We start from the raw sequence: 26,461 nt of genomic DNA, 5'->3' as shown, positions 1-26,461 counted from the left end.
CTGCAATTTCCTCCATTCTTATGTTCCTCGGCTGCCCTATGGCCACCAGAATAGAAGCCATGCAGCGGTAACTGATCCTGCTCCCCGTCTGCGATCGAATTACTGCTCTCAATGCCATCCGTGGTGTTAAAGTTCTTTGTAGTGAGCAACTGACTTCTCTGTCGCTCTCACTGCACTCACATCTGAACACCCTCTTTAGCCGGCCCGTCCTCATTACCCTTCCCTCCCACTCTCAACTCTGGCCCGTCCACACTGCTGCTGACATCCTGCGTTATCACCTCTACACCCCCTCGACCTCTCTCCCTCCCGAGTACACTCATCCGCCACTACCGCCGTGAACTTCCCCGAGTGTTGACGTTGTCGTCCACACCTTCCCTGGTCGTAAATCCACACAACTGCGGTATATACTCAAACTGTCTTGAACAGATTAATGATATCGCCTCCTCTCTTACGACCTCCCACCCTCCTAACCTTGTCTACTGTGATGGGTCTGTTACCACACTGGGCGGCACTGGGGCAACTGTGTGGATCCCTGAGCGCCAGGCCCGCAGGAAAATCAGGGTCCATGATTGGGCCTCCTCCACTGACACTCGCGGGCATTCATGATGGGGCGACTTATACCTGCACTGAACGCAGGAACCTCCTTATGATCAGTGACAGCACTTTTGGCTAGCGAGGCTCAAATTTCCCTCCTCCCCTGCCGCCAACACACCCAAGCCGCCGTTGCCGAACTAGAGCAAACCTATGACATCCGTGCCAAGTGTATTTGGATCCCGTCACATATAGGAATAACTTCCTGTGACACTGTTGATCGACTTGCCAAAGAAACTACACAAGAAGAGGACATTGAAGCCACCCTCGCCCTCTCCCTAAATCATCTCAAATCTCGCATACACGCCACACAACGAGAAACATTTGACGAACATTGGACATCCCTGAAACAACGGGGTAGCTTCACACTACGCCATTATGACGCTGTAATCGGTGACAACCGCCACTACAAAGAGTATCAATCTCTGACCCGATCCCAACAGATTGTGTGCATGAGACTAAGCCTAGGGTACAGGTACCTGTGGGAGTACATTGGCAACCCTGAGCCTGGCCGCAGTATTTGAAAACTTTGTGGCCAACCCGACTCTCACACCCTCCGTCACTACACCCTCGCTTGCCCTATGACCTCCTCCTACAGGTCCCCAGCCGTTACCAACACCTCTTCCCTCCCTGACGAGATATCCCTCCTCCTAGAGACAGGCCTGGCACATTATTAGGGACCTGCCACGCTTTGCCATAAACAGATGAATTGTACCGGGAATTCCCCCCCCCCCCCACACACTCATTGTCACCTTATGTAACTTGCTGATAAAACCCATGACCCTTCAGGCTTTTACGCCCGTTATGTATGAGTCATGAAGGCAAGCATGAACTACGCATGCTTCCCAGTTGGACGCTTTTGCGCTTTATCTTGCACAGGATGTAAGGGGGTGCCCAATAAACTAGCCCCCCCCCCACTCACGGGGCAAATACGTAAAAAATTCTTACACAGGGTAGCCGCATATCAACTCAATTTGGAAAGCTTTATTAGAAAAACCCGGTCCGGATATTTTTTAACCCCAAACCTAAACCAGGTGTGAGATTTTCAATTTTGTTGGGAAAGTTGGCGAGAAAACAAAGACCAAAAATTAGGTGGGAGGGTGGAGAGAGGTGCTGTGAGGGGGGGGGGAGTGACCAAATCAACCTAATTATACACATCTCTATAATTGCCTCAGACTTTATCAACGAGAATATGTATTGTATCTTTGTTCCATACATTTGTGTTATTCTAGTAATTAATTGTAGTAATGTATCATCATCAGCCACATAATTACAATACATTTATATAAAAGGTTGAAGAGATTACGTTAATTAGTGTAGGTATTATTCTGAGAGAAGAATATTTCACCTAATTAATATACATCATGGAATAAAAAAAAAGCGGTGTATTAATCAACTGCTAAATTAATCTCAATGTTAATAGTAGACGAACACTTCAATGCGCCTAGGAAAAAAATTATGTTCCAGCAATCTGCCAGACCCAATTAACATAATCTTTCCGGCTTAACGTCGTAATATGATGGACTGTGCAAGGAAGATGATATATAGGACAGCCAGATGTCTTAGCATACATGAGTGTGTTGGGGAAATAGAGATATTCTACAGTATAAGACTTGAAACATTTACAGGAAATAATTTTTTCGTCACTTTTGTTCACGAATTAAAAAAATAAATAAATTGTACCTCCTCTGCTTTAGGGGTAAAATATCTAGAATATTTTATCAACGCGACGCTTTCAGGAATGAGAGGATTGATAAAGAGTACAGACTTGGTAAAACAATCGTCGTTAAGCAACAATATGCAGTACACAACCGAGAGTCGCGGACCTTATCGCAGAGTGAGGAAAAACTTCACATAATTATTTTCCACTGACCAGGGGCAAATGCTCATCTGTTTACTAGTGTAACTGTTCCCAATAACACTTATATGGCTCACCTTAAGTCTGTCAACAAGAGCAACGTTAGCAGAAAGGTATAAATTAAGTCGCAAAAGAATTTGAGAAAAGAGAAAATCGTAGCGCTGCCTCATATTGGTCACCGACACTGGAGAGTTAAACAGAAGTCGTCAAGCGGGGACAAACTTCACTGTTACAAGGGCGGATCCAGGGGAGTCCTTGGGGTCCGGACCTCCCTTTTCATCAGAAAATTACAATTCTTTTTCTTTAATGCAGTATTGTATTCAGACGTTTTTGTGTGGTAAAAAGTAATTACTATCGACTTCAGAATAATTATATCCTAACATCAAGTGCACTTGGCTTCAAAAAGGTCTCAAAGTGCCCATGATATTGGTCAGATTTTAAATAATGTCCTGGGGGGGGGCTAACAGCGCCCCCCCCCAAAAAAAAATAGCTGTGCTCGCCAAGTTCCCCCACCCACAACTTCTTGGACCCCCCTTTTGATATTCCTGAATCCGCCCCTGTGTTACCGTACTCGACCTGTCACTCCCCACTTACCTTCCTCTGAAGAGGGTCGAAAGGTAGAGAATGAGGATGATTTAATTAAGGCTAGCACAGTCAGTGTGGTGTTGGAGTAACCACAAAAAACTCAAGAGCACGTATAATGGCTAACGTCTGTCTGACCTCCCCAGCTGCCTCAGTCTGGGTTTATGGCTACTGGATTATAAATATAAAACCTTATAAATCCTCAATTAGCACCACGCTTCAGTCAACCCGGAAGTATAGCTTTGAGGTTCGTCCGCACTCTGGTAACGAGGGTATTGATGCCTCCAGGATTCTAGGAAAATTGTACGTGCAAACATTTACACGGTCAACACTGTGTCCGGCCGCCGTGTAACCGGTAATGGTGAGTAAATTAACTGACTCATGCCCGCCTCCCTCCACCGTCTGTGAACATTTGTGCTCCCCTCTGTTACCCTCCTCCCCCACCCACTCCAAAGCACCTTCAGTTAGCTGCCAACTATTCCAGCTATAATGGATCAGCCCCACCTCTGAACTATTATTCGACCTACTTTCGGTATAAAGCCAGGGAGGTTGTGATAAAGGAGACGCAAGCAGAATGAGCTCGGAGGTGTCACTTCTCTCCTTGGTGTGACGAAGACCTCCTCAACTCACTAGTATATGAAGTCCTCACAGAACACTGAAGTAATAACATGAAAATTTATAATCACTGGTAAACAAAAACACCAGCATCTTAAAACCCAATAATAAAAGTGTAAATAGCAGTCAGTTCCTGTGGATATAAAGTATGAGTAAAATAGAATCACCTGTAAAACAAAATAGAACTGGAGAATGTTTGTAAGGTGTGCGCCGCCGCCTACGTGAAAAACGGGTGGATAAACGAAAAGGTAAACATTGACGGCGACGGAGACATAACTGAGATATTGACAACACGTAAGAGCTGATATTCATTCTTTTGGGTGTGGAAATAAATGTCACTGATTAATGGAACTGGAACTTTTATTCAACCAGAAAATTTACAAGTAGGAAATATATCTTTTGAAAGTTACAACTCTCTAACACAATAGATACAGGCCAGTGAGTCTACTGTAAACTGTACAGTAAATAAAGTGTTGGGGAACATTATACACGACACCAAGAAGGATCATCTACAAAGGAACAACCTTGTGAAGGATTTCCATCACGAATATGTGCCCAAACGCTCCTGTCTGACACAGCTACTGGAGGTACTAGGTGTATGGTCACAGATCTTTGAACGTGATGGTAACATTAACAATAATTCCCGTGACTTTGCTAAGGCATTTAACAGTGGACACCTCATGAAAGAACAAAAATCAAATTGCCACGTGTACCAGCGAATAGGAGTTAATAGAACCCATGTTGCTTGTCTGTTTCATAAATGTTATGAAAGATGCTAATCACTATTTCATACACACACGTACTGGAGACGTACTGTAGAGCTATTTATGAAAAGCAAAGGCGGCTCTGTCAGAGCCTGAAATTAAGGAAGCCGTCGTACAAAACTGCACGAGTTAACTTTTTTTTACATTCTTTGATCAGGTTGTGACTGTTCTACATATATTCAAGAGTTCTTACTTACCCTAAACTCGGCAACAGTGCATAACAGAACGGACTGATAAAATGACCGGCTAGTAAGCCACCAGACTGGTGCCAGCATTTCGGCACCTCATCTACCCAGAGAGATTAGAGAGCCTGCAATTACCTAGCTTGTACTACAAAAGGGCAAGGGGGACCTACTGTAAATGAGGTGTATAATATCTCGAACGGCACTACTCAGTCGAATGCCCATACATGGAGCTGGCGGACGCTCGCCCCACAAGGGGTCACAGCTCAAGGATGAAGAAGCCGCAAGTCCAGAAAACTGTGAGGGCGAACTTTTTCGGAGTGAGAGTTGTGAACTCTTGGAACAACCTGCCAGAGAGTGTTGTAACGGCACCGAGTGTGAGCTCTTTCAAGACCAGACTTGGTCAGCACTGGAGCAGTTTCAGAAACATTCAAGAGTGCATGCCCAGTACTTGCCAACAGAAACGCGACCGATCGCCCAAGTGGCTAACGTACTGATCAGTTGTGAAGAGGATTAAAGTAAAGTAAAAAGACAGGTGGTTTTGTCCGGGCCGGATCCAGGATTATCAAAAGAGGGTGTCCAAGAAGATTTGGGTGGGGGAATATGGTAAGCACAGCGAGCCCACCCAGTTGGTTTTATTTATTTATTTTTCGGGGGGGGGGCGCTGTAAGCCCCATATATGTTTTTCTTTCTTTTTTTAATCTGACCAATATCCTGGGCATTTTGAAGCCATGTGCAGATGATATTTGGAGATATTCTGAGGTCAATAGTAATTACTTTTTACTCTTCAAAAAATGCCTGAGTACAATACTCCATAAAAGAGTATTGGAATTTTCTGATGAAAACGGGGTCCGGCCCCCCATAACCCGCCCCCCTGGATCCACCCTTGCCTCTGAGTCTAGTGTAAAATAAAGTGAATTTGAGTATTACGGAGGTTACCCCTCACAAATTCTCTGATAGTGAAAGAAAATGTTAAACAGTATATAAACGGGTAGACTTCCATATAATGGATTTCAACAAATTAAGTTCCCCTGATCAATTCTCTCTAATACTATGAGATAAAAGGTAACTCGCATACGAAGCTTCTTCACTTTGACCATCAACGAACGGAATGCAATATATAGCTCTTTCAAATACTGGAAATGCTGGACAGAGGACATAAAAATGAACTCGGGAGGACAATAAGATGAAGCTCATGGTTGTTAGCTGTAGTTTAGGGGTGGACGACGAGTGATTTGTCAAGTCGAATGAGTATTTTCTCATATTATCTTCAAAGTTACCTGCTCCAGTGTTTGTCAAGTCTGGCCTTGAATGAGCTCACACTCGGTGCTGTCACAACGCTCTGACGGATTGTTCCAAGAGTTCACAACTTTCACTCCAAAAATTTTATCTGACAATTTTCTGAATTTGTGGCTTCTTCAACTTTAATATGCAACCCCTAGTGGGGCGGGCGTCGGCTCAACTGGGTAATGTCCGAGTTGTCTGTTAAGTCACCCCTTGCTCGCCTATGGTAATATAGTATAAGCTAGGCAATTGCACGTATTCTATTTTCTCTGGATACCCGAGATGCCGTAGTACAGGCCCTGCTTTGAACATTTTCAATCAACTGACAATCTCTAGGATATCTCGGGGACCAGGCGGAGTAACAGTACCCCATTATTAAATTTCTAAAAGTGTACAACAGATATGGATAAAATTACCTAGACACCTAGCAATACAACATCTGGTAGAAGAGGTTGGGATGTGACCATCTGTTCACTCAGATTTTCTTAGTGGTATAGAGGTTTTCCCAGTTCGTTTGACATGGCTTATAATCAACACCAGTGACATCCGCTATAAACAAATCACACTCACATACATGACCCACAAGTAGATGCTAAATATTGCTGTGTCCAAAGAATCATAAACACCGCTTATTTCATCTGATCATTATGCACCAAATCGCTACCTATAGAAGGGGGTGATAGATTAGGTTAAGTTAACGTTTGGGTGTTTCATTAAGGAAATCAGCTGGAGTGTCTAATTTTCAAGTTACTATTCAGCACCCCACAATACAGATACTGTAATCAGAAGACATTAACCCTTCATAAAACTGTTCCTCACCCTGTAATTGGCTGAGTAATTTTTTTAGTTATTTAACTATAAAAACAGTAAAGGTGGTGCATTACCTTAACCAAGATGTGAATATAAATGAAAGTAAACATTACAAAATATACAGATTTACTCAAGAGAGTAATCACAATAATGATGATGATGACGACATAAGAAAATAAGGAGTCTGCAATAGGCCGGTTAGCCTATGCATGCCAGCTCCTGTCGAGAGTTACAACCACTCTATTGTCCATGACGATAATGCAACAAAAGTAACAACAACAACATATATAGCATAAATAATTTAAACTCTAGATTAAGAATATAAATAAATCCCCCAATAGCGAATAAAAACAAAGAAAATAAATATTAATGTTCATATATAAATATAAGGAGAAGGTATTGTATGTCAACCAGAGTGAATCAATCTCTTCACTGTCAACAATGGTATGGATCTTAATGCAATTTGGTGTGCCAGCTCTGTGTGTGTGTGTGTACCAGCTCTGTGTATGTGTGTAAATATACCATTCATATCGTGTCTTTGGAGCAAAACAAATAAACTTTATGCTATGATTCCTGGAACTGACCCTTGGAAATATTGTGCCAGCGATTTCTATTCTAGGTCATCAAAGGCCACGGGGTCATGGTTAACACTGTCAACCTTTATAGGATTGGTAGCAGGAGGTGTCTTGCTTCTTCAGGTAGGACACGTCGATGCCCAAGTAAGTGAGGGTTTCCTTAGCTTGGTTGATGACGCTGTAGGAGGGATGAGGCTTCCTGGTTAAGATCCACGCTATCCCTGTGGTGGGTGAGTGTTAGTTAGGTTAGGTTTGTTGGAGTTAATGTTAATTGAGGTAAAATTGGGTTAAATTTTGTCAAGGTTAAGGTAAAGTTAGGATAAATTAAAGTTTGTTAGGTGACAGTAGATTAGTAAGGTGAGTACAGTACTTGTATCTGGCCCAAGTAATCATCCAATATACCATGAGAGCGAGGTTTAGGTTAGCTTGAGGTATAGTTAATCTTAAGGTAAAGTAAGCTGGGTGGACTAAGCTTCACGTAAACCAAAATATATCTCATTCATCGTCAGCAGCAATACTTACGGGTGTGTCCAAAAGGCGGCTTCTCCACACAGGCGTATTCGAGGGTCCAGTTGTCATAGTCGGTGGCAAGGACCTCATAGTTGTCCTCGAAGACTGGTACGTTGGGGATGGTGTACGTGAGGCGGTTAGGTTGCTCGTACGGTTTCTTCCGGATCACGTTCACTGTGATTACTTTTGGCTTGTTGAACCTGAGAGTCGAATTAATGTTAGGATATTATTTATATGATAAGTCATTCATTTTTATGGATATCACTCAAGAGGTTCAAAGGTGGCGCCATCTTCCTGCATTTTGATGAACTTAAGTATAATTTCTACAACAGAAAAAAATTATTCCGTCTTAACGCCTCTTTGATTTTTTATTATCATTTAAATGTTTTGACTATCAAGGTTATCATGTATTGTTCACTGCGTCCTATCTTATCCAGTAAATAACTTATACGGATATATGTGTTGTTTGTAAGCACCGTTCACAGGTTCTCATTCTAGAAGACAATTGTTTCAAATTACACGCATTAGAACGTAAACATCTACTTACACTACGTCCCAAAAGTCGAGTCTGACTGAAATCTTGCCAGTGTGTTTGTTCTTGATGTAAGTACCACTCCAGCAGCGACCAACTGTCTGGTAGGCCACGAAATATCGCTCCTGTTCGAACCATCTGCCCAGGTACTGCTCGTGAGGTAAAAATAAATATTAATGTGCTTCATAAAAATCTAAATATACTCTGTTATTCAACTTTACAGTAATCATTATTAATTTTTTTTCTCATTAAATTATCAGTGTATGAACTATCATACACTTTACTACAATCAGAACGTTTTATTAAAAATTGTCATTTAGACGGTGTGTTTCTATTAAGGACGGAATATATGACAATCATTTCATTTAATTTAGATATACAAAACGATAAACCTTTTTCCTCCGTGTAAAATTTTAATTTATTTTTTTACAGTATATCATCATGTATTTTATATATAGCCTGTTTCTACACTTCATCTTAAAATTTACAGACAAATGAAAATCTGTAAGTAGTCTCTGAGCACTATTGGTGACAGACAGAGCGAATCAACCAAACCTAATGACCCTACTCTGTCCTACCTAAAACAAAAAACATTTAAAGGTCATTTAGGTTAGTCTCGTCAAAGAAAAAAAAACTTTAGACAGTACAACCATGCCTAATACTCACCCGGTGCCAGTCAAAGTCTTTAATGATAGGTGTTTTGGGGCATCTCCCTCTGAAGAAGACTTGTGCCTGTGTTGACGCGAGGCAGAACACCAGGCCCACCACCATGACAATCTGGCTCACCATTCTCTGTAATGTTTATGGTAACATCAGCACCTCCTTATCACTTTATACTGTTAACTTCTTATAATGTAAAATGCATATCTTTGCTATATTTACGTTATTTAACTACAATACACACATCTTTCCTATTATCTTAAAGCACAGGGAAGAAAGAGACAATGATCTGTAATTGATGACCGTGCCAACAGCCCAAGCTGCAATTAATTTTAGGAATTATTGCTTCTGAAATAAAATGGTATAAACAATTTTCTTCAGATATTAAAACCAAAAATATTATTTATTATTATTATTATTATTATTATTATTAGTAGTAGTAGTAGTAGTAGTAGTAGTAGTTGTAGTAGAAGTAGTAAAACACCCTCACTTAACCCCAGAAGAAAGATCACTCCTTGCACTACCACCGAGACTGGGAGGAATGGGATTGACCAATCCAGAGGAGATTGCTGCCACCGAACATCAAAACTCAGTTAAGCTCACGGCAGCCCTCACGGACCACATAATAGCTCAGAACGCAACAGGGGAGGTGGATGCCAGTGAAGTAAACAAGATTCGAAGGTCCAGAACGACAGCACGGCCAAAGTAATAAGTTGCAGCAACTGTTGCTGCAAGTACCAGAGAATTTGAAGGAAAAAAAAGGTAGCTATAGCGCAGGAGGTGGGCGCCTCAAACTGGTTAACTACATTACCGATAAGGGCAAATGGTTTCAGTCTCAATAAACAAGAAATTACGGATGCCAATGCTCAAAGGTGCAGTAGGCCAATAGAAGGTTTGCCTTCCCAATGCGTGTGTGGCTCTTCCTATGACGTCGATCACACCATGGTGTGCAAGAAAGGGGGCTTCATATGTATGAGGCATGACGAAGTAAGGGATCTCACAGCAAATATGTTGAAGGAAATCTGCTGTGATGTCAGGGTAGAACCGACCTTCCTTCCATTGGACCGTGATAATTTCCAACATAGGACTTCAAACACATCCAATGAAGCCCGTGTTGACGTCAGTGCTCGAGGATTCTGGACGCGGGGACAGAGCCTTCTTCGACATCAGGATTTTCGATCCCATGGCCGCATGTCACCGTAACTTAGCTCCCGATGCTGCATACAGGAGGAACGAGAAAGACAAAATAAGGGAATACGGGGAGAGAATTCAGAACGTTGATCAAGGCAGCTTCACTCCTCTTGTGTTCACAACCTCTGGTGGGATGGGACCAAGTGCAAGATGCTTCTACGCCAGACTCGTGGAGGTGCTATCCGAACAGAAGCAGCAGCCCAGAAGTTATGTTACAGCCTGAATGAGTTGTCGACTGTCCTTCTCTCTCCTTAGGTCGGCTTTGCTCTGCCTTAGGGGAACGAGAGCATCGGCCCCAAAGCCGACAACAGTTGCAGATATTGACTATGAGGCAACAGTCACTGAATGCCGCATAGATCTGCGGCTCAACTAACTCAACACAGCTAGGATAGCTACTTATGTATTAGAATATTTAATTTTAAGGTAATAAAATGGCGGCGAAGGTATGGCTATAAGGGGAGGCTGGAGGCCATGTTATTAAAAAATAAAGTATTCATAGTAGTAGTAGCAGTTATTATTAGTCGTATATTATCATTACTAAGAATGCCTATGTATGCATTACGATAATGTTACTACTATTCTCCTACTCTGGACAGTTCCACAAGCAAGTGCAAATAACAAGCTCCTGCCACACCAGAAAGTGATCCATAAATGAAGATGTGGACACCCTACACACAGCACCAAGACGTGTTAAATTCACGGTGAAGCTTATTACCGTCGACACCATCGCACCACCACCAGGAGGCAGAGTGTTGCACCCTTGGCTGCACCACGCAGATGTCTCCCCGGCAGGAACGTTTACCTAACCACACCCAATTACAAGAACGCAGCAGCAGTGGCAAGCGCTTCAACTGAATATAGTGAGAAACTGAAGCAAGAATGGGAGAGTTATTTATTTTACTTTAACTATGGTTTCTAGTGTCCAGTAATAAGAGTGGTAATTTTAGCGAGTTTCTAATTTCCAGTAAACATAATGACAATGGCGAAGACGATCAAGCAACAGTAAAGTAATAATCTCTTATTTTCTAGTTTCATTATTGTTGTTATTGTATTATTACTATTTTTATCGTGTTATTCATTATTCACTTTTCTAATTATTACTTTAGCGATAAATCTCCGACAACTTCAAATGTGTCAATGATGTCCTTATTACCACAGAAGAACGGTAAAAACCAAGGTCCTAAAGAGAGAGTTCACTGGACTTGTTAGGGGAGGTCCGCCACGAATAAGAGCGTGTCTGCTTTCTACATAACCTGTAGCAGCAAAGGGCTAAAGATAAGAGGTGAGAGTATGTTAATATCGCGGAACGCACCATCTGCTCACCTGGCTGTGTTAAGGCGGCGTCACACTGTCATTCTTCCGTCGATTTTTTGTCAACTTTTAGAAAATCGTTAAACCTTTTGTTGGGCACCGTCACACAAGCGTTTAGAACCAACTCGCCATTTTCCCTCGTTTGACAACTGTCAAGTTCAACAAACAAGATGGATCCAACTGACGAAGAAAGAGCAGCAATTCTACGCCTTTTTTGGTGTATGAAGAGTCCTGGTGATCCCAGAGACAGCGGCGCTGCCTTATCTAGTCCACCAAGAACTCCTCGGAGGCGTGTCCATACTTGAGAAATTATTTTTTCTGTTGCCTCCGTCATATTATTATTCCCCGTGGTCAAAATGGAAACAAATAACATTTTCTTACCTCTTAAAAATCACGAAATTAAACATAATAATGAGTAATCTTGGGAAGAAGAGTAATAACTACTTCATAATAATTTTAGCTATATATTTTAAATAATTTTTATTTTATTTTTATAACTTTTTAGTATCAATAATATAGATCTTGAGTTGACTCCGGTAAGTTGTCGTACGAGTCATCAGTACAGACGGTGTGTACCGTTTGACAAAGCTGACGACCGCCGACGATTCATGAAAAAAGTCGACAATACTGAAAGTTGACAATATAAATGCAAGTGTGACGCCGCCTTTAAGCTATTCTTCCTAGTGTCGGCTTACTGTTTATCACTTTTTATATACCTGCACTGTACTATACAGTATGTGGTGATTTAGGTTAGGCATATTCTAGGTCTTTAACGTTCAATTATTACTACATGTACCATTTCATTATTTCTCTAAATTAAACTTCATAACTTAGTGGATATGATGAACGCCTTTGACTTCGTAACTTGTATCATTGTACCGAATACCTGTAATTATACGAGCGCTGTAACAAGACCATTTTTAGAGGAATCTACTAACTGGTTTCAGAATAGTTACCAGATGCTCACACAGTTTTTATGAGTGTTAGAATATAGTCACTTGGTACCATTGATACCATAAATAGCTGTCGTAAACGGTAGAAACTAGTTATTAGATGAATATAAACAGTTATGTGTGGGGCGGCGTTGTTTACTTCGGCGAGTAGACTCCGTAGTGACTGACTGCCTTGAGAGCTAAAAGAACGTTTGGAAGTTGGAAGTCCTGGATAATAGGCCAAGTTTTCACTCTTTAAAAGTTAGTTAAAAATAACAAGGGCATCAAGCCGTTACAGCTTGTTTCAAATTTACGTAATGACAACTTAAGCAAGTGTGGAAAATGATCATAAAAACAGTGATGGTGATAAGAGAAGTATAGTCACCAGTTATCACACTTATGATGGTGTACAATATCCGAATGAAAACATAATACTGGTTTCATATCTTCATAATTACAACAACAAAAAATAGTGAAAGCTCATGATATTTTTCCCGCGTCTGTGAGGTTTAAGAATTAAGTGGAGATGTTCTGTTAAGTGTGTGTTTTCTCAGCTGAGAAAAAACGCACTATAGTACATACCATGCAGTTTATGGATCTGGGTACACAATTGAAAAATTCGAGAAACTAGTATTAATTAATGACCTTTGAAATAATTAACTAAATTTAGAATATTTAAATTTAATTACGTTATGCCACTACGTTTAAATCCCCTTTATATATATATTTTCTTAAAAATACATAAGAACATAAGAAAGTGGATAATGTGCAGGAGGCCGACTGGCCCATACAGGCAGATCCCTTTTCACACCCATCCCAGCACTTCCATGTGCCTATCCAATCCCTGTCTTGAAGCCCCCTAGCGTCCCCGATCCTACTATAGCACCTGCAGCCTATTCCACATATCCACAACTCTATTACCAAACCATGTTTGCCTATATCCTTCTGAATCGGAATTTATCTAATGACTATTCCCAATTACTCTCATCTAATATGTCATGGAAGCCACACATCCTCAACATTGCTAAAGCTGCCTTCCGAAAGCTGAGAATGCTGTACAGATGCCATAGCTACTTCACTCCTGAGCAGTGCTCCAAGTATATAAGGGATTCATTGGTCCTAACATAAGAAAATAAGGAGTCTGCAATAGGCCGGTTGGCCTGTGCATGGCAGCTCCTGTCGAGTTACTACCACTCTCTATCATCCATAAATCTATCTAGCCTCCTTTTAAAACTTTCCAGAGTTCCCGCACTTACTACAAAGTTGCTAAGCTTGTTCCACTCGTCCACCACCCTATTTGTGAACCAGTTTCTTCATATCTCCCTCCTAAACCTAAACTTATCCAACTTGAATCCGTTGCTCCGAGTCCTATCCTGCTCGGATATTATAAGAACTTTATCTATATCCCCTTTATTGATTCCTTTCACCCACTTAAATACTTCTATCATATCTCCCCGCACCCTTCGTCTTTCTAGGGAATGCAAGTTAAGTTTCTGTAACCTATCCTGATATGGAAGGTTTCTAAGTCCCAGAATCATTTTTGTCATTCTTCGAAGCACCGACTCTAGTGAATTTATATCCATTCTATAATAGGGGCACCAGAACTGAACCGCATAATCGAGGTGCGGCCTGACTAGCGCAAGACAGGTGCTGCACAAGGTTTCTGCACTCTTGTTACTTACACTTCTAGATATAAAAACTCCAATAATACTTGCTTTCGCCTTATTTCAAACATGAACGCAATGTTTTCTAGGCCGTAGGTCCGGGCTTACAAGTACCCCTAGGTCTCTTTCACAAGTCGACTTCTCTAGGTTGATGTTGTTAAGGCTGTATACATTATAAGTATTTGTTCTTCCAATATTAAGTAAGCTGCACTTGCTGGTGTTGAATTTCATTTGCCATTTTACAGACCACCTCTGCAGTTTATTTAGATCCTCCTATAATGCATTTGCATCCTGCCCTGAATTAATTTGCCGCCCTATTTTGGTGTCATCCGCAAACTTGCTTATGTCACTGCTGATCCCAGTATCTAGATCGTTTATGTAGATTATGAACAAGAGTGGGCCTAGTACTGACCCCTGGGGAACCCCACTGGTTACACGGCCCCACTCAGATTTAACACCATCTACGCTGACCCTCTGCGTTCTATCCGTGAGCCATGATTTTTCCAATTTAAAACTTTCCCCTCCATACCATGAGCCTTAATTTTTCTCAGAAGCCTCTGATGCGGTACTCTGTCAAATGCTTTGCTAAAGTCTAAGTAAATAACATCGTAATTTTCGTCATTATCTACTACCTCGAAGACTTTCCTAAAAAACGTTAGCAGATTTGTTAGACAAGATTTTCCCTTTGTAAGCCCATGTTGAGAGTCGTAGATTAATTTGCTTTTCTCTAGATGCGATCGGATGCTATCTGCTATAATTGATTCAAGAAATTTCCCCACTACTGACGTCAAACTGATCGGCCGGTAATTTGACGCTGATGCTCTGTCTCCCTTTTTGAATATGGGTACTACATTTGCCTGTTTCCACAAGTCTGTTTTCTTTAGTTTATTTATCTTAAGAACATCCTCTTTTCTGATAGTGATATTCTTTAATTTCTCTTCTTCCTTTCCCTTAAATATCAGTTCCACCTCTGGAATTTCATCGCAAATTTCTTCTGTGAAAACTGATAAGAAGTAGCTGTTCAATGCTTTGCTTATTTTTTCACTGCCATTTATCACTTCTCCCCTCCCTGACTTTAAAGGCCCAACTTTGTCCTTGACCTTTGTCCTATATACCTGGAAAAATCCCTTGGGATTCGCCTTGGATTCTCTTGCTATTTTGATTTCATAGTCTCTTTTTGCTTTCCTCACATTTTTCTTAACATTCCTAGATAGTTCATTATACCTTTTTCTGAGCTGCTCCTCCCCTCCCTTTAATTTCTTGTATATTCCTTTCTTTATTCCTATGTCATGTTTAAGTTTTCTGGTCATCCACCTTGGCTCATTCTTATTTGACCTAATTTTTCTGTATGGTGTATTTTGTTCTTGTGCTTTATGTAGTATACTAGTGAATATATTATAGTCATGATCAATTGTTGTCATCTATGACCTCACCCCTTCCTACTGGGGACTGACGTGACTGTTCCCAGGTGACCTCACCTAGGTACCTTCTTAACCCCTGATAATCCGCCACCCGAAAGTTTGGGACTCTGACCATATTGTCATTGTTTTTCGTTTTCCAATTTAGGGTGAACCTGATTTCTCTGTGATCACTGTTACCTAGTTCTTCCCCTACTGTGATATCTGATATTTTCTTTATTTGTTAATACTAGGTCTAATATATTGTCACTTCTAGTAGGTTCTGTAATTAGTTGTTTCAAAAAATTGTCCTGTACTGCGTCTAGGAAGTCTTTAGATTCGTAGTCACCTACAATGTTGTCCCAGTCAATATTTCTGAAGTTGAAATCCCCCATAATGCATAGGTTGTTATATTTTGCTGCCCTACTCATTTCCTGCCATATGGGCTGAGCTGCTTCTTTGCCAAGACTTGGGGGGGGGGCGGCTGTAAATCACTCCCATAATTAGTTTTTCTCTTCCTTCCGTGATTTCTACCCACACAGACTTGGAGTACTGCTCTCATATCTGGGGTGGCTCTTCTGTCCAACTGTTAGATAGTGGAATCAAAGGCATTTCGTCTTATTAACTCTTCTCCTTTAGTTGATAATCTTTCTTCCCTTTCTCTTCGCCGCAATGTTGCTTCACTCTCCCTCTCTTACAGGTTCGGTAGATTTGGCATCCTGTGTACCGCCGGCAAAGCAGAGGGCTCGTAACACTCGTCTTGCCCGCGGTGCCCACCATTTCTCTGTGGATGTCTGTCACACTAGAATAACCCGTTATAGTACATCCTTCTTTCCTCACACAGCCAAACTGTGGAATCCTCTGCCTTCTGTGTTTCCATACTCATACAATCTGTCTCACTCCAAAAAGCTGGTTTTCCGACATCTTGTAATTCAATTGACAGTAGGAACATTATAGAATCCATTATCATTAAACATACTGAATCCGTCAACATGAATTTGAGTAATGGCATGTACAAACTGGATAATTTCGTAATTAAGATTTGTAACCAGGTGAGAAGGTTGGGTCTTCTTACCCTCTGACCTGACTACCGACTGCTGCGGTGCTTTTTGAAGATTAGTAGGGTCATTACCTAATACCTGACCATTGTGGACTTGATCTCACCCTCCTCTGTGTGTGTGTATATATATATATATATATATATATATATATATATATATATATATATATATATATATATATATATATATATATATATTCATGTAAATGAAAACGTGGATAAAATAAAATTGATAAAATCACGGGAAGATGGAAACAACGGATTTTTCAAGATATATATATATATATATATATATATATATATATATATATATATATATATATATATATATATACCTTATGTACTTCTCCTTAGTCTGTACTCACCCCTGAAGATGTGAATTACACGAAAGCGCTTGGGAACTTCGTGTTTTCTTTTTCCTTGTGGTTATCAGCATATACCTGGATCACGCGCACCTACAGTGATATACTTTGCATATATATATATATATATATATATATATATATATATATATATATATATATATATATATATATATATATATATATATATATATATATATGAGAGAGCTCATTCCAGCGTCAAGGAACCACGAACATCCCAGAGAACATCGTGAGCAAAAAAAAAGTCTACACAAAAAATTGCACTGGCCTAATTAATGATGTGTAATTTAAGACCGTAAGCATTAGATACCCATAAAAGATTAATGTGGTTAGAAGCAACAGCCATTCAATGAACCCCAAAATTTAAAGACTTACTCCATACTGAATTAATTTATAATGGTGAGGAGTTCCAGTGGTGATTACGGAAAAGAATGCCGGAAGTTCATTTAGGTTTGAGAATTTTTGTCACTGCTCTGGAGGTCAGTGTTCTCGTGTACACAGCAGCTCGTCCACCAGCCGCATTGTCTGTAATTGGTTTCACAGACACCACATACACCTGACTGCACAGACACCACGTACACCTACCTAACTACAGACACCTGACTACACGGACACGTACATATATCTGGATTCACAAACACTCCGTACATACAGGGGGCTCACTCAGAGTAATACTGCTACCGTCATCAACATCACATCAAGAGATAATGTAATCACATTAAGATTAGACAACCCAAGCTTATTTCACCTAAAATTAACCACCCTAACACTACCTAAAGGGGGGTTACAATAGTTTACGGTGGGTTGGGAAGGGTGATTAATCTTCTGGCGTCTACTCTGTAAATAATCCAATGAAACGTTTGAACGAATGGAAGTTAATGTGGATAATGAACAGATTGAGATACAAATTGTGCGTTATCTAGCTAAAATGTGTAATAAAATGATATGAACGTTAAAATTTTCTTCGTGTGAGAACGGTAACATGTTTGACATCTATCCCGTTTCCCACGCATTCACTGTTAGACTGTAACAATCACATGTCGCTTGTCAGCTGTAGCACTTACACGAGGAGAAACCTACCAACACATACTGTATATTACACTGAGACACTACCTGAACTAAATACCTTCATTTAACGCCAGTTAGATAGGAGAAAAGTGAAGGTAGATAATATTTTCTTAAATATTCTCAGCTTTGTCTTGTGTAGTGATCTGCACATAACACTTTCGACGCTGAAGTATTTGTCTAAGGCATTAAAACCGAAAGGCCAAACTGATATAATTCCCAAAGACTGATTTTTAATACATAACTAAAAAATAATATAAATTATGCTAATTTCTTAGGTGATTCAATGCATAAAAAATGCGTGTTGTAGTCGCAGCGCTTGGGCCACCGTCTGGTCCTTTGCTGTCATCTACCAAGTGTTTGATTGGCTGATTCGCAAAACAATAATTGAAAAATAGCTGTCAAAACAGTCATGGCGCTCGAGAACAAAAAAGTAAAATAATGTTTCTATCACATATTACAAGTTTTTGCTCATGTACACCATGTTTGTTTTGACCTCAATTTCATTGCTAGGCGAATCAACCTGTCAAAAGTAAATTGTTCCGTCCGCAGATACCTATTTTCCATGAATACAAGACAACAGGAGACCAGTGTACTGTACGAGGACTACACTTGGTATTTGGTCATCAGGTGAAATAACCCGGATCTAAACTTCAGGTGATCCGATTTATTAATATTTAAGATATTACATCTACAGTATTTCCTACAAAATCCCATCCTTCTCTACAACCATCAATACTGTATTGACATTTTTACGTGCGTATAACAATCATTATTCTCGTTTCCGGTCATTACACGCAGGAAATGAAGAAGGTTGTGCCACTCTTCAATTTACTGTACAATGTAATACCACACCCACTGCTGTGTTCCTCTCTACTTTCTCCATTATATACAGTATAATAACAGTAATGATCAGCTGTGTTGCAGCAGTGGAAGAACATAACCTACTGATGCCTCAATTTGTTTCATTTATTTTTCTTAACTTTTACATTAATCAATAAAATAAAGGTTATATTTTACACACAGTGCACGTTTTGGAGAGCCATTTTTTAAAAGATAAAATTTATTTTCTTCAAATTCGGGCGTATCTGGCCGGTGCCGTGAGAAGAGAAATCAGAGAAAAGTTCATTGGTTTCTTCCGAAGCGAAGTTACGTTCCAATAACGCTCGAGAAATTAAACTGGCAACGTCTCGTGCAATGCTTCTCAAGGAAACAGGACCTAACTTAACCTACCCAACAATATCGTTCTTTCTTTATTTTTTTAGGATAAATTATGTATTGTAATGCTGTTGTTGTTTTTCCCCGTTTTAAAAGAACTGCATGATACAGCGAGCCGCCATGACTGATCATGTTTCACAAGTCGGAGACGCTATGTTCGGGACAATACATTACTTTCTTTGCTGATTTCACTTCTTCCCGCACCTATAAGGCCAGATTTTGAAGATAATGAACAAGTCCTATAATGTACTCTAATTTAGCTACAATGATATTTTAGTAGCATGCGTAAATTGCCTATTATTTCGTGATCTCTTACCTATCTGTCTATAAATTGTACGGAGAAAGGAAATTACACAGGTATACTTGTGTAAGTCGTCTTTGTTAGAAATAATGTCCGAACTTCACCAACTAACGTCCTTTTAACATATTTACAGTCTGTTCACTAGAAAACTATAAATTGTGGGAGTAGTTTTCTGTGTTTGTCGCGGTAAAGGAGAAACTTCCGTCATTTTAATTCAACGTTTAACTTTCACCTCTTGTCAGCTCACTGTAGGCATTCGGGGTGATTTGTCTTATCTCTGTTATTGTTTTTATCAGTATGTACAGTATTAGCTGGTATGTTATGCTTTCAATTTTCTATTTTTAGGAACACAATTGTACTTTCTTGTATACACACTAAAATATATACACGTATACACACACACACACACTAGCACGCATGTCGTACACTAAAACGCTAATACGTGCACACACACACACACACACACAAAATACTTTACCGAGATTTTCTCTTTAAATTAACTAAAAACCTAAACCGAATGTACTAACCAGCAGTATCGTACCGAGTGGAGGGGCATTGTTTAGAATGTGCACATATTGTAACCACGTACCGGCAGGTTGGTGGTACCGGCAGATTGTCAAGGCATTGTTTAGAATGTGCACATATTGTAACCACGTACCGGCAGATTGTCAAGGCATTGTTTAGAATGTGCACATATTGTAACCACGTACCGGCAGGGTGCAGGGCATTGTTTAGAATGTGCACATATTGTAACCACGTACCGGCAGATTGTCAAGGCATTGTTTAGAATGTGCACATATTGTAACCACGTACCGGCAGATTGTCAATTAATGTACAGTACACTTTGTCAACTGTACTTACCGGGAAATTTTTATAAAGGTACACTTTGTTGTTCATTGCCTCGTACAGAGACTAAATATTTACTGTACACCTTTTAATGAATCGAATTATACCGGGACACTTGATATTGTCTACACCTCCAATTCACCAGTACAGTACCTACCGGGATATTGTTATTTACTGCCTATGGGGATAGTGTTATTGACTACATACAGGGATAGTGTTATTTACCATATACCGGACGGGACATTGCCATATACCATGTACTGGGATATTTATATGTATATACAGTACACCGTCCAAGCCACCAGTATTGTGGCCGCGAGTATGAGATAGCAGGAGACATTTAAAGCGTTACATCAATCACCATTAGCACCCACAGTCACATACCTCCACTTTCTAGAGTCGTACGTTACTTGAAGGTCTAACTATTGTTATTGCTTACTATTATCCTGTTCGCCACCTGTCGGCTCGTTAGCCGCTTGGGCGGTCGGTCACGTCTCTGTTACCACTGTTGGCAGATACCGGGCATGCACTTTCTCCTGAATATATCGAAACCTGCTTCAGTGTTGGTCAAGTCTGGCCTTGAATGAACTCACACTCGGTGCCGTCACAACGCTCTCTGGCAGGTTGTTCCAAGACTTCACAATTTCTCACTCCGAAAAAAAATTGCCCTCACAGTTTTCTGGACTTGTGGCTTTTTCAACCTTGAGCTGTGACCCCTTGTGGGGCGGACGTCCCCCAGCTCCAGGTATGTACATTCGACCGAGTAGTGCCCCCTGAGATGTTTATACACTTGGATTAGGTCGCCCCTCGCCCGACTGTAGTATAAGCTAGGTAGTTGCAAGCACTCCAATCTCTCCGGGTAACTGAGGTTCAATAGAGCAGGCACCAGTCTGTTGGCCCTCCTTTGGACATTTACAATCAATTGACAGTATCTAGCATACCTCGGGGACCAGATTGGGGTGACAGTACTCCAGACAGAGAAGCAACTCACTCTTGAAGATCGTGACAAGCGACGGACCATCCAGATATCTAAACGACCTTCTTATAAGACCACCTAGTTTCGTTGCCTGATTCATCACCTTCTCACAATTGCCCGAGAACTTAAGTTCATTGTCGACATTCACACCCAGATCCTTTTCACATTTGGTCTCAATTAATGCAGTCTCTTCGTCCTGTTGGGACATGTGATACGCCTCCTTACTATTGATGCGACCCAGGTGCATCCTTTTGCACTTCGTGACATTGAATCCTAGCAGCCATTTCCTCGACCATTCTTGAAGCTCGTAGAGATCTTTCTGCAGCTCTTCACAGTCTGCTTGGTTCTTAATTTCCCTAAATAACTTGACATCGTCCGCAAAAATTTGTATGAAGGAGTGTATAGCTTCTGGCATGTCATTAATGAAACAAACAACAATGGGCCCAATACACTGCTGCTCTGTGGTATCCCGCTAGTCACGATAACACATGACTATTAATCACCACACACTGCTATCATGCACAAATTCTCCGATCCACGCTAGGACACTTCCCCGAATCCCGTACCCTCCCAGTTTGATTCTCAGCCTTTCATGGGGTACGCTGTCAAAAGCCTTGGCAAAATCTGGGTATATATTGTCGATATTTCCGCATTGTTCAAGAATTTGAGTCCAAACATCTAGTACCTTGAGTAAATGTGTAAAGCAGGATCTTCCCGGCATAAAACCGTGTTGGCATTCCTTTAAAAGCCTAATTGTTGCCGTTGTGTCTCTGAGGCTAAGGTTGTCATGGCTAATCTTCTGTAACAGTAGATTGTTAATTAAATAAAATTTTAATTATTTACCGTCGGAAACAAATCTAGATTACAAGGTTCATAGGTAGGAAGAGTATGTAGGTTCTTCGTGGTTAAAATAAGTGGATTTCCCGAATATTAGCCCCCGTTCCCTTGTTTAATCTGAAAATTATTAACCACCATAACGCGAACCTAACTTAACCTACAGGTATACCCCCAGGTAGCATGAGCTTGGTTACGTACGCGTAGAAGCAATCCGCACTCCAACTAGCTGTTCCTACGCCGCTTACCATATTTGTTGGGTACCGTTACACACCTACGGGCAGGTTATCTAAGGAAAACGGGAATGAGACCAGGGTATATGTGTGTGTGTAACGGTACCAACATACTGTATATGGGAAGCGGTGTAGGAGTGGCTAGTAGAAAATTGTGGCTGATGTGGTTGACAAGAGGCGGGGACGTGTTTAGCGACGTGAACAACTCTTAACTTTCACCACGCACGTAGCAGAAAGCCTCAACTCATTTGCATCTCCATTATCAAAGCGTCACAACTCGTTATTCTCGACATTTTTAACAATATGTTCGCAAAACCCCACATTTACAACAGTCAACCTTTCGAGAAAAATTACGATTGTTACACTTGTGGTCTTAGCTTCACTGGTGTTGAAAATGGCCTCCGTCTTGATAGCTGCCCAGTCCAGTAGTTACCATCTTCCGTTATATTACTTGCTATAGAGCACAGAAATTTTTCAAAATCACCCGTAGATTAACCCGAACATAATTCACCTGATTCTTAAACACCCTAACGCTACCTGGGCATTAGGTTAGATTAGGCTACGGTGGTTAATCTTTTGGTGAAATAAACTAGTGGCTAATCTTCAGGCCAGCCGTTTTATCGTTACCATAAACTATAGGAATGTACCGTAATATGAAACTATTGAGACTGGGAACCAAACCACTCTAATCATCCGTAACTAGTACAGTCAACATTGGCCTGGCTCTCCCTAATGCTGGGACGACACCCTTTCTCCCCTAAGGAAAGCAAACATAGTCAGTCGCTCGTTAAGGAAGTAGTTGCTCGTACAGTATATCCATCCAACACAAAACCCACTTTTCTTTACAACAAATGAAACTGCAATATGAATATAATACTGTGTATTATACTATAGACGGGCAAGCGGTGACCTTATTGAAGTTCATAAGTATCTCAGTCAAGTGTGCATACCAGGAGGCTGGAGCTGGCGGACGCCCGCAGCCCCGCATCTCAAGGCTGAAGAAACCACTACTAGTCCAGAAAAGTGTGAAGGCAAACTTCATCGGAGTGAGAATTGTAAACTCTTGGAACAATGTGCCAGAGAGTATTGTGAACTTGTAATTGGTGCAAGTCCAGATACATTCTGGAGCCAGTATACATGTCCAGTACTTGCCAAGAGTGTGTAACAGTGGCTAACACCAGGAGTTGTTCGATTTTGTTACATTTTCCTCAGTTGTTATTTGGGTGGTATAAAGTAAGTCATTAAAACGATAAAAAAAAATTTATTTTAATTATATATATTTTTTTCTATTTACGATCATAAATCACTTGTAGTGGACAGGGTATGATGGATGAGGGAAATTGCGAGTTAAAACACGATAATAAACTGATCATATGACACTAATATAATGTCTCTACGTGTTTTGTACTAGAAGAAATTATTTTTTTTATCGTAATATTCCTTCGAAAAATCTGCTGTTGTCGTTGGCTGTTCACGGGCAACATCGGTCCTAACGTACTCTCACGTCCACAAAAAAACGTAAAATTACACCATAACACTTCAAAAAAGTTGCTTTTATTGGTACCACATATAAAATAAGTAAATTCTGTTTAATTTGGCTGGAAGTCCAGCCGGCTAGGATGTTAGGTAAGGTTATGTAGGTTTCTTTGCTTGGTTAGGTCAGGTTCTATTAGTCTGTGCATTGTCGCGTTTTTATCACTTACTATCGTCCAAAGAACATCTATCTGTAGAAAAGTGAACGAAATTGAACGCGTTCTGGTGTTAGTATCTGCTCCAGGATTACTGCACTATGTATAAGAACATAAGGAGTCTGCAATAGGCCGGTTGGCCTGTGCATGGCAGCTCCTGTAGAGAGTTACTACCACTCTCTATCATCCATGAATCTATCCAGCCTCCTTTTGAAACTTTCCAGCACTTACTACAAAGTTGCTAAGCTTGTTCCACTCGTCAACCACCCTATTTGTGAACCAGTTCCTTCCTATCTCCCTCCTAAACCTAAACTTATCCAACTTAAATCCGTTGTTCCGAGTCCTATCCTGCTCGGATATTATAAGAACTTTATCTATATCACCTTTATTGATTCCTTTCACCCACTTAAATACTTCTATCATATCTTCCCGCACTCTTCGTCTTTCTAGGGAATGCAAGTTTAGTTTCTTTAACCTATCCTGATATGGAAGGTTTCTAAGTCCCGGAATGTATAGTCCCACAGCTAACACCCTCCATCACTAATTACCTCCAGTCTGTGTGAAAAACCTTCTACCAGTCACTAGACCACTCTCACTTGTTCTCGGTAAGTTAGTTGTAATTCAGGCACGTGGTGGGGTTTTATTATACAGTATATTCAGGTTAAGCAAGCTTGACCTTTTGTCTCATAATCTTTTATCACGTTCATAGTACATAAAGAAATTCACAATTCCAAGTTACCATCTCATATACGTTTACTTTTATCCTCTCCGCCACTGATCGGCTCGTTAGCTGCTTGGGCGATCGGTCACGTTGTTGGCCAGTACGGGGCATGCACTGGCTCCTGAATTTATCTGAACTTGCTCCAGTGCTGGTCAAGTCTGGTCTTGAAAGAGCTCACACTCGGTGCCGTCACAACACACTCTGACAGATTGTTCCAAGACTTCACAACTCACTCCGAAAAAGTTACCCCTCACAGTTTTCTGAGATCGAGGCTTCTTCAACCTTGAGCTGTGAACCCTTGTGGGAAGAGTGTCCGCCAGCTCCAGGTAAGGGCACTCGACTGAGTAGTGCCCTTTGAGATGCTTATACACCTCAATTAAGTCTCCTCTTGCCTATCTGTAGTATAAGCTAGGCTCGTTAGATGTAAGCTAAACTTCCAAAACCAGCATCAAAATCACAGATTATCTTATACATACAGGAGTTACACGGTCTAGTGCCGGATTAACCATGAGGCACTTGAGGCACTGGCCTCAGGCCCCCCGACTCTAAGGGGCCCCCAAATCCAAACATTTTCGAAGTTGAAGAGTATAAAACATGAACTTCGTTCAACGATGTCCTAGCAACGTCTCAATTGTCTGTCTCTTATGAACATTAAACGTGTTATTTTGCAGAAGCTTAATATTGATGAAATCGTTGATAAATTTGGGTATATTTTGTTCTTGTTATTTATATATACCTTGAGGGTAGGGGACCCCAAGTTGATCTGTGCCTCAGGCCCCTATTAAGCTTAATCCGGCCCTGGTCTACTGTAGGTAGTTGGTCATAGAATAAGGTAATAATTACAATTCTGTTTATATCTTTGGCATTGACATTTTAATTAAGATACATTACCTTGTCTGAGTAATGTACGCGTTGGTCATAAAATAACGTAATATATAATTGCAATAATTTTATACCTTGGGCATTGATATTTTAAAGGATATATTACCTTGTCTGTGAGTAGTAGCGTACGCAACACTTAATAATCACCACCTACTGTACGTCCTCGGTTGCTGTGAGAACAACACTGACGTGACTGAATCACCAAACGACGGTACCGTCTGCCACAAGCCCTCCTCAACTGTCTCCGTAACCTTGAGTTCTCGGATGACTTTGGCTTCTGATTCATATAATAATAAAAATAATAGTTAGGTAGCGTTACTGGACCTTTTTTTCACATTAGATAGATGTTATAAAAGTAAATGTTCAATGCATATCATAATTTCAATAGATTTAGTAAAAGGTAATCATTATATAGTTGCATCTTAATACACATGTGTATACAGATTTGTGGGTTATACATGATATCGAACAAGGTGGTCGTTGTGAAAACAGCTGCGTCCACGAAGAAAGTTTTTAGGCAAAGGTACAGACACATCTGACAAGTTAGTAACGCTGTACCCATACCGGAACACTCAGAATGTAAACTTTGTGATAAACCTTTAAAGCATACACTTGAACACTATATTATTGAATGTGACACTGTCAAAGACTTCAGGCCACCTGGCTTATTGTATCATGAACTTTGTAATTACTCCATTGAATCGGGGAAGCTTGAGGACATTCTTGCTGTTTATCCCAAATTTGCTAGCCCACACTGATTAGTCTTCAATTAGAATATGACGTCCAATGTATATGA

The 26,461-nt window shown here is 40.6% G+C and overlaps 1 protein-coding gene across 1 annotated transcript; it reads right to left on the bottom strand.

The window, feature by feature from the left end:
* Nucleotides 1-6,795: 6,795 nt before the first annotated feature.
* Nucleotides 6,796-25,859, bottom strand: LOC121854666 (apolipoprotein D-like). The gene is made up of 5 exons (XM_042349349.1): nt 25,772-25,859; nt 8,970-9,095; nt 8,319-8,452; nt 7,784-7,971; nt 6,796-7,482 (listed from the first exon to the last, which is right to left on the bottom strand). The coding sequence occupies exons 2-5, from the start codon at nt 9,090-9,092 to the stop codon at nt 7,340-7,342; spliced, it is 588 nt and encodes a 195-aa protein (XP_042205283.1). The 5' UTR covers nt 9,093-9,095; nt 25,772-25,859; the 3' UTR covers nt 6,796-7,339.
* Between the last annotated feature and the right edge of the window lie 602 nt (nt 25,860-26,461).

The sequence above is a fragment of the Homarus americanus genome, unplaced genomic scaffold (genome assembly GCF_018991925.1).
Source record: "Homarus americanus isolate GMGI-L3 unplaced genomic scaffold, GMGI_Hamer_2.0 scaffold44605, whole genome shotgun sequence".
NCBI classification, from domain to species: domain Eukaryota; kingdom Metazoa; phylum Arthropoda; class Malacostraca; order Decapoda; family Nephropidae; genus Homarus; species Homarus americanus.
Note: the sequence above shows the minus strand (reverse complement) of the source record. Positions and strands in the feature narration are given on the sequence as shown.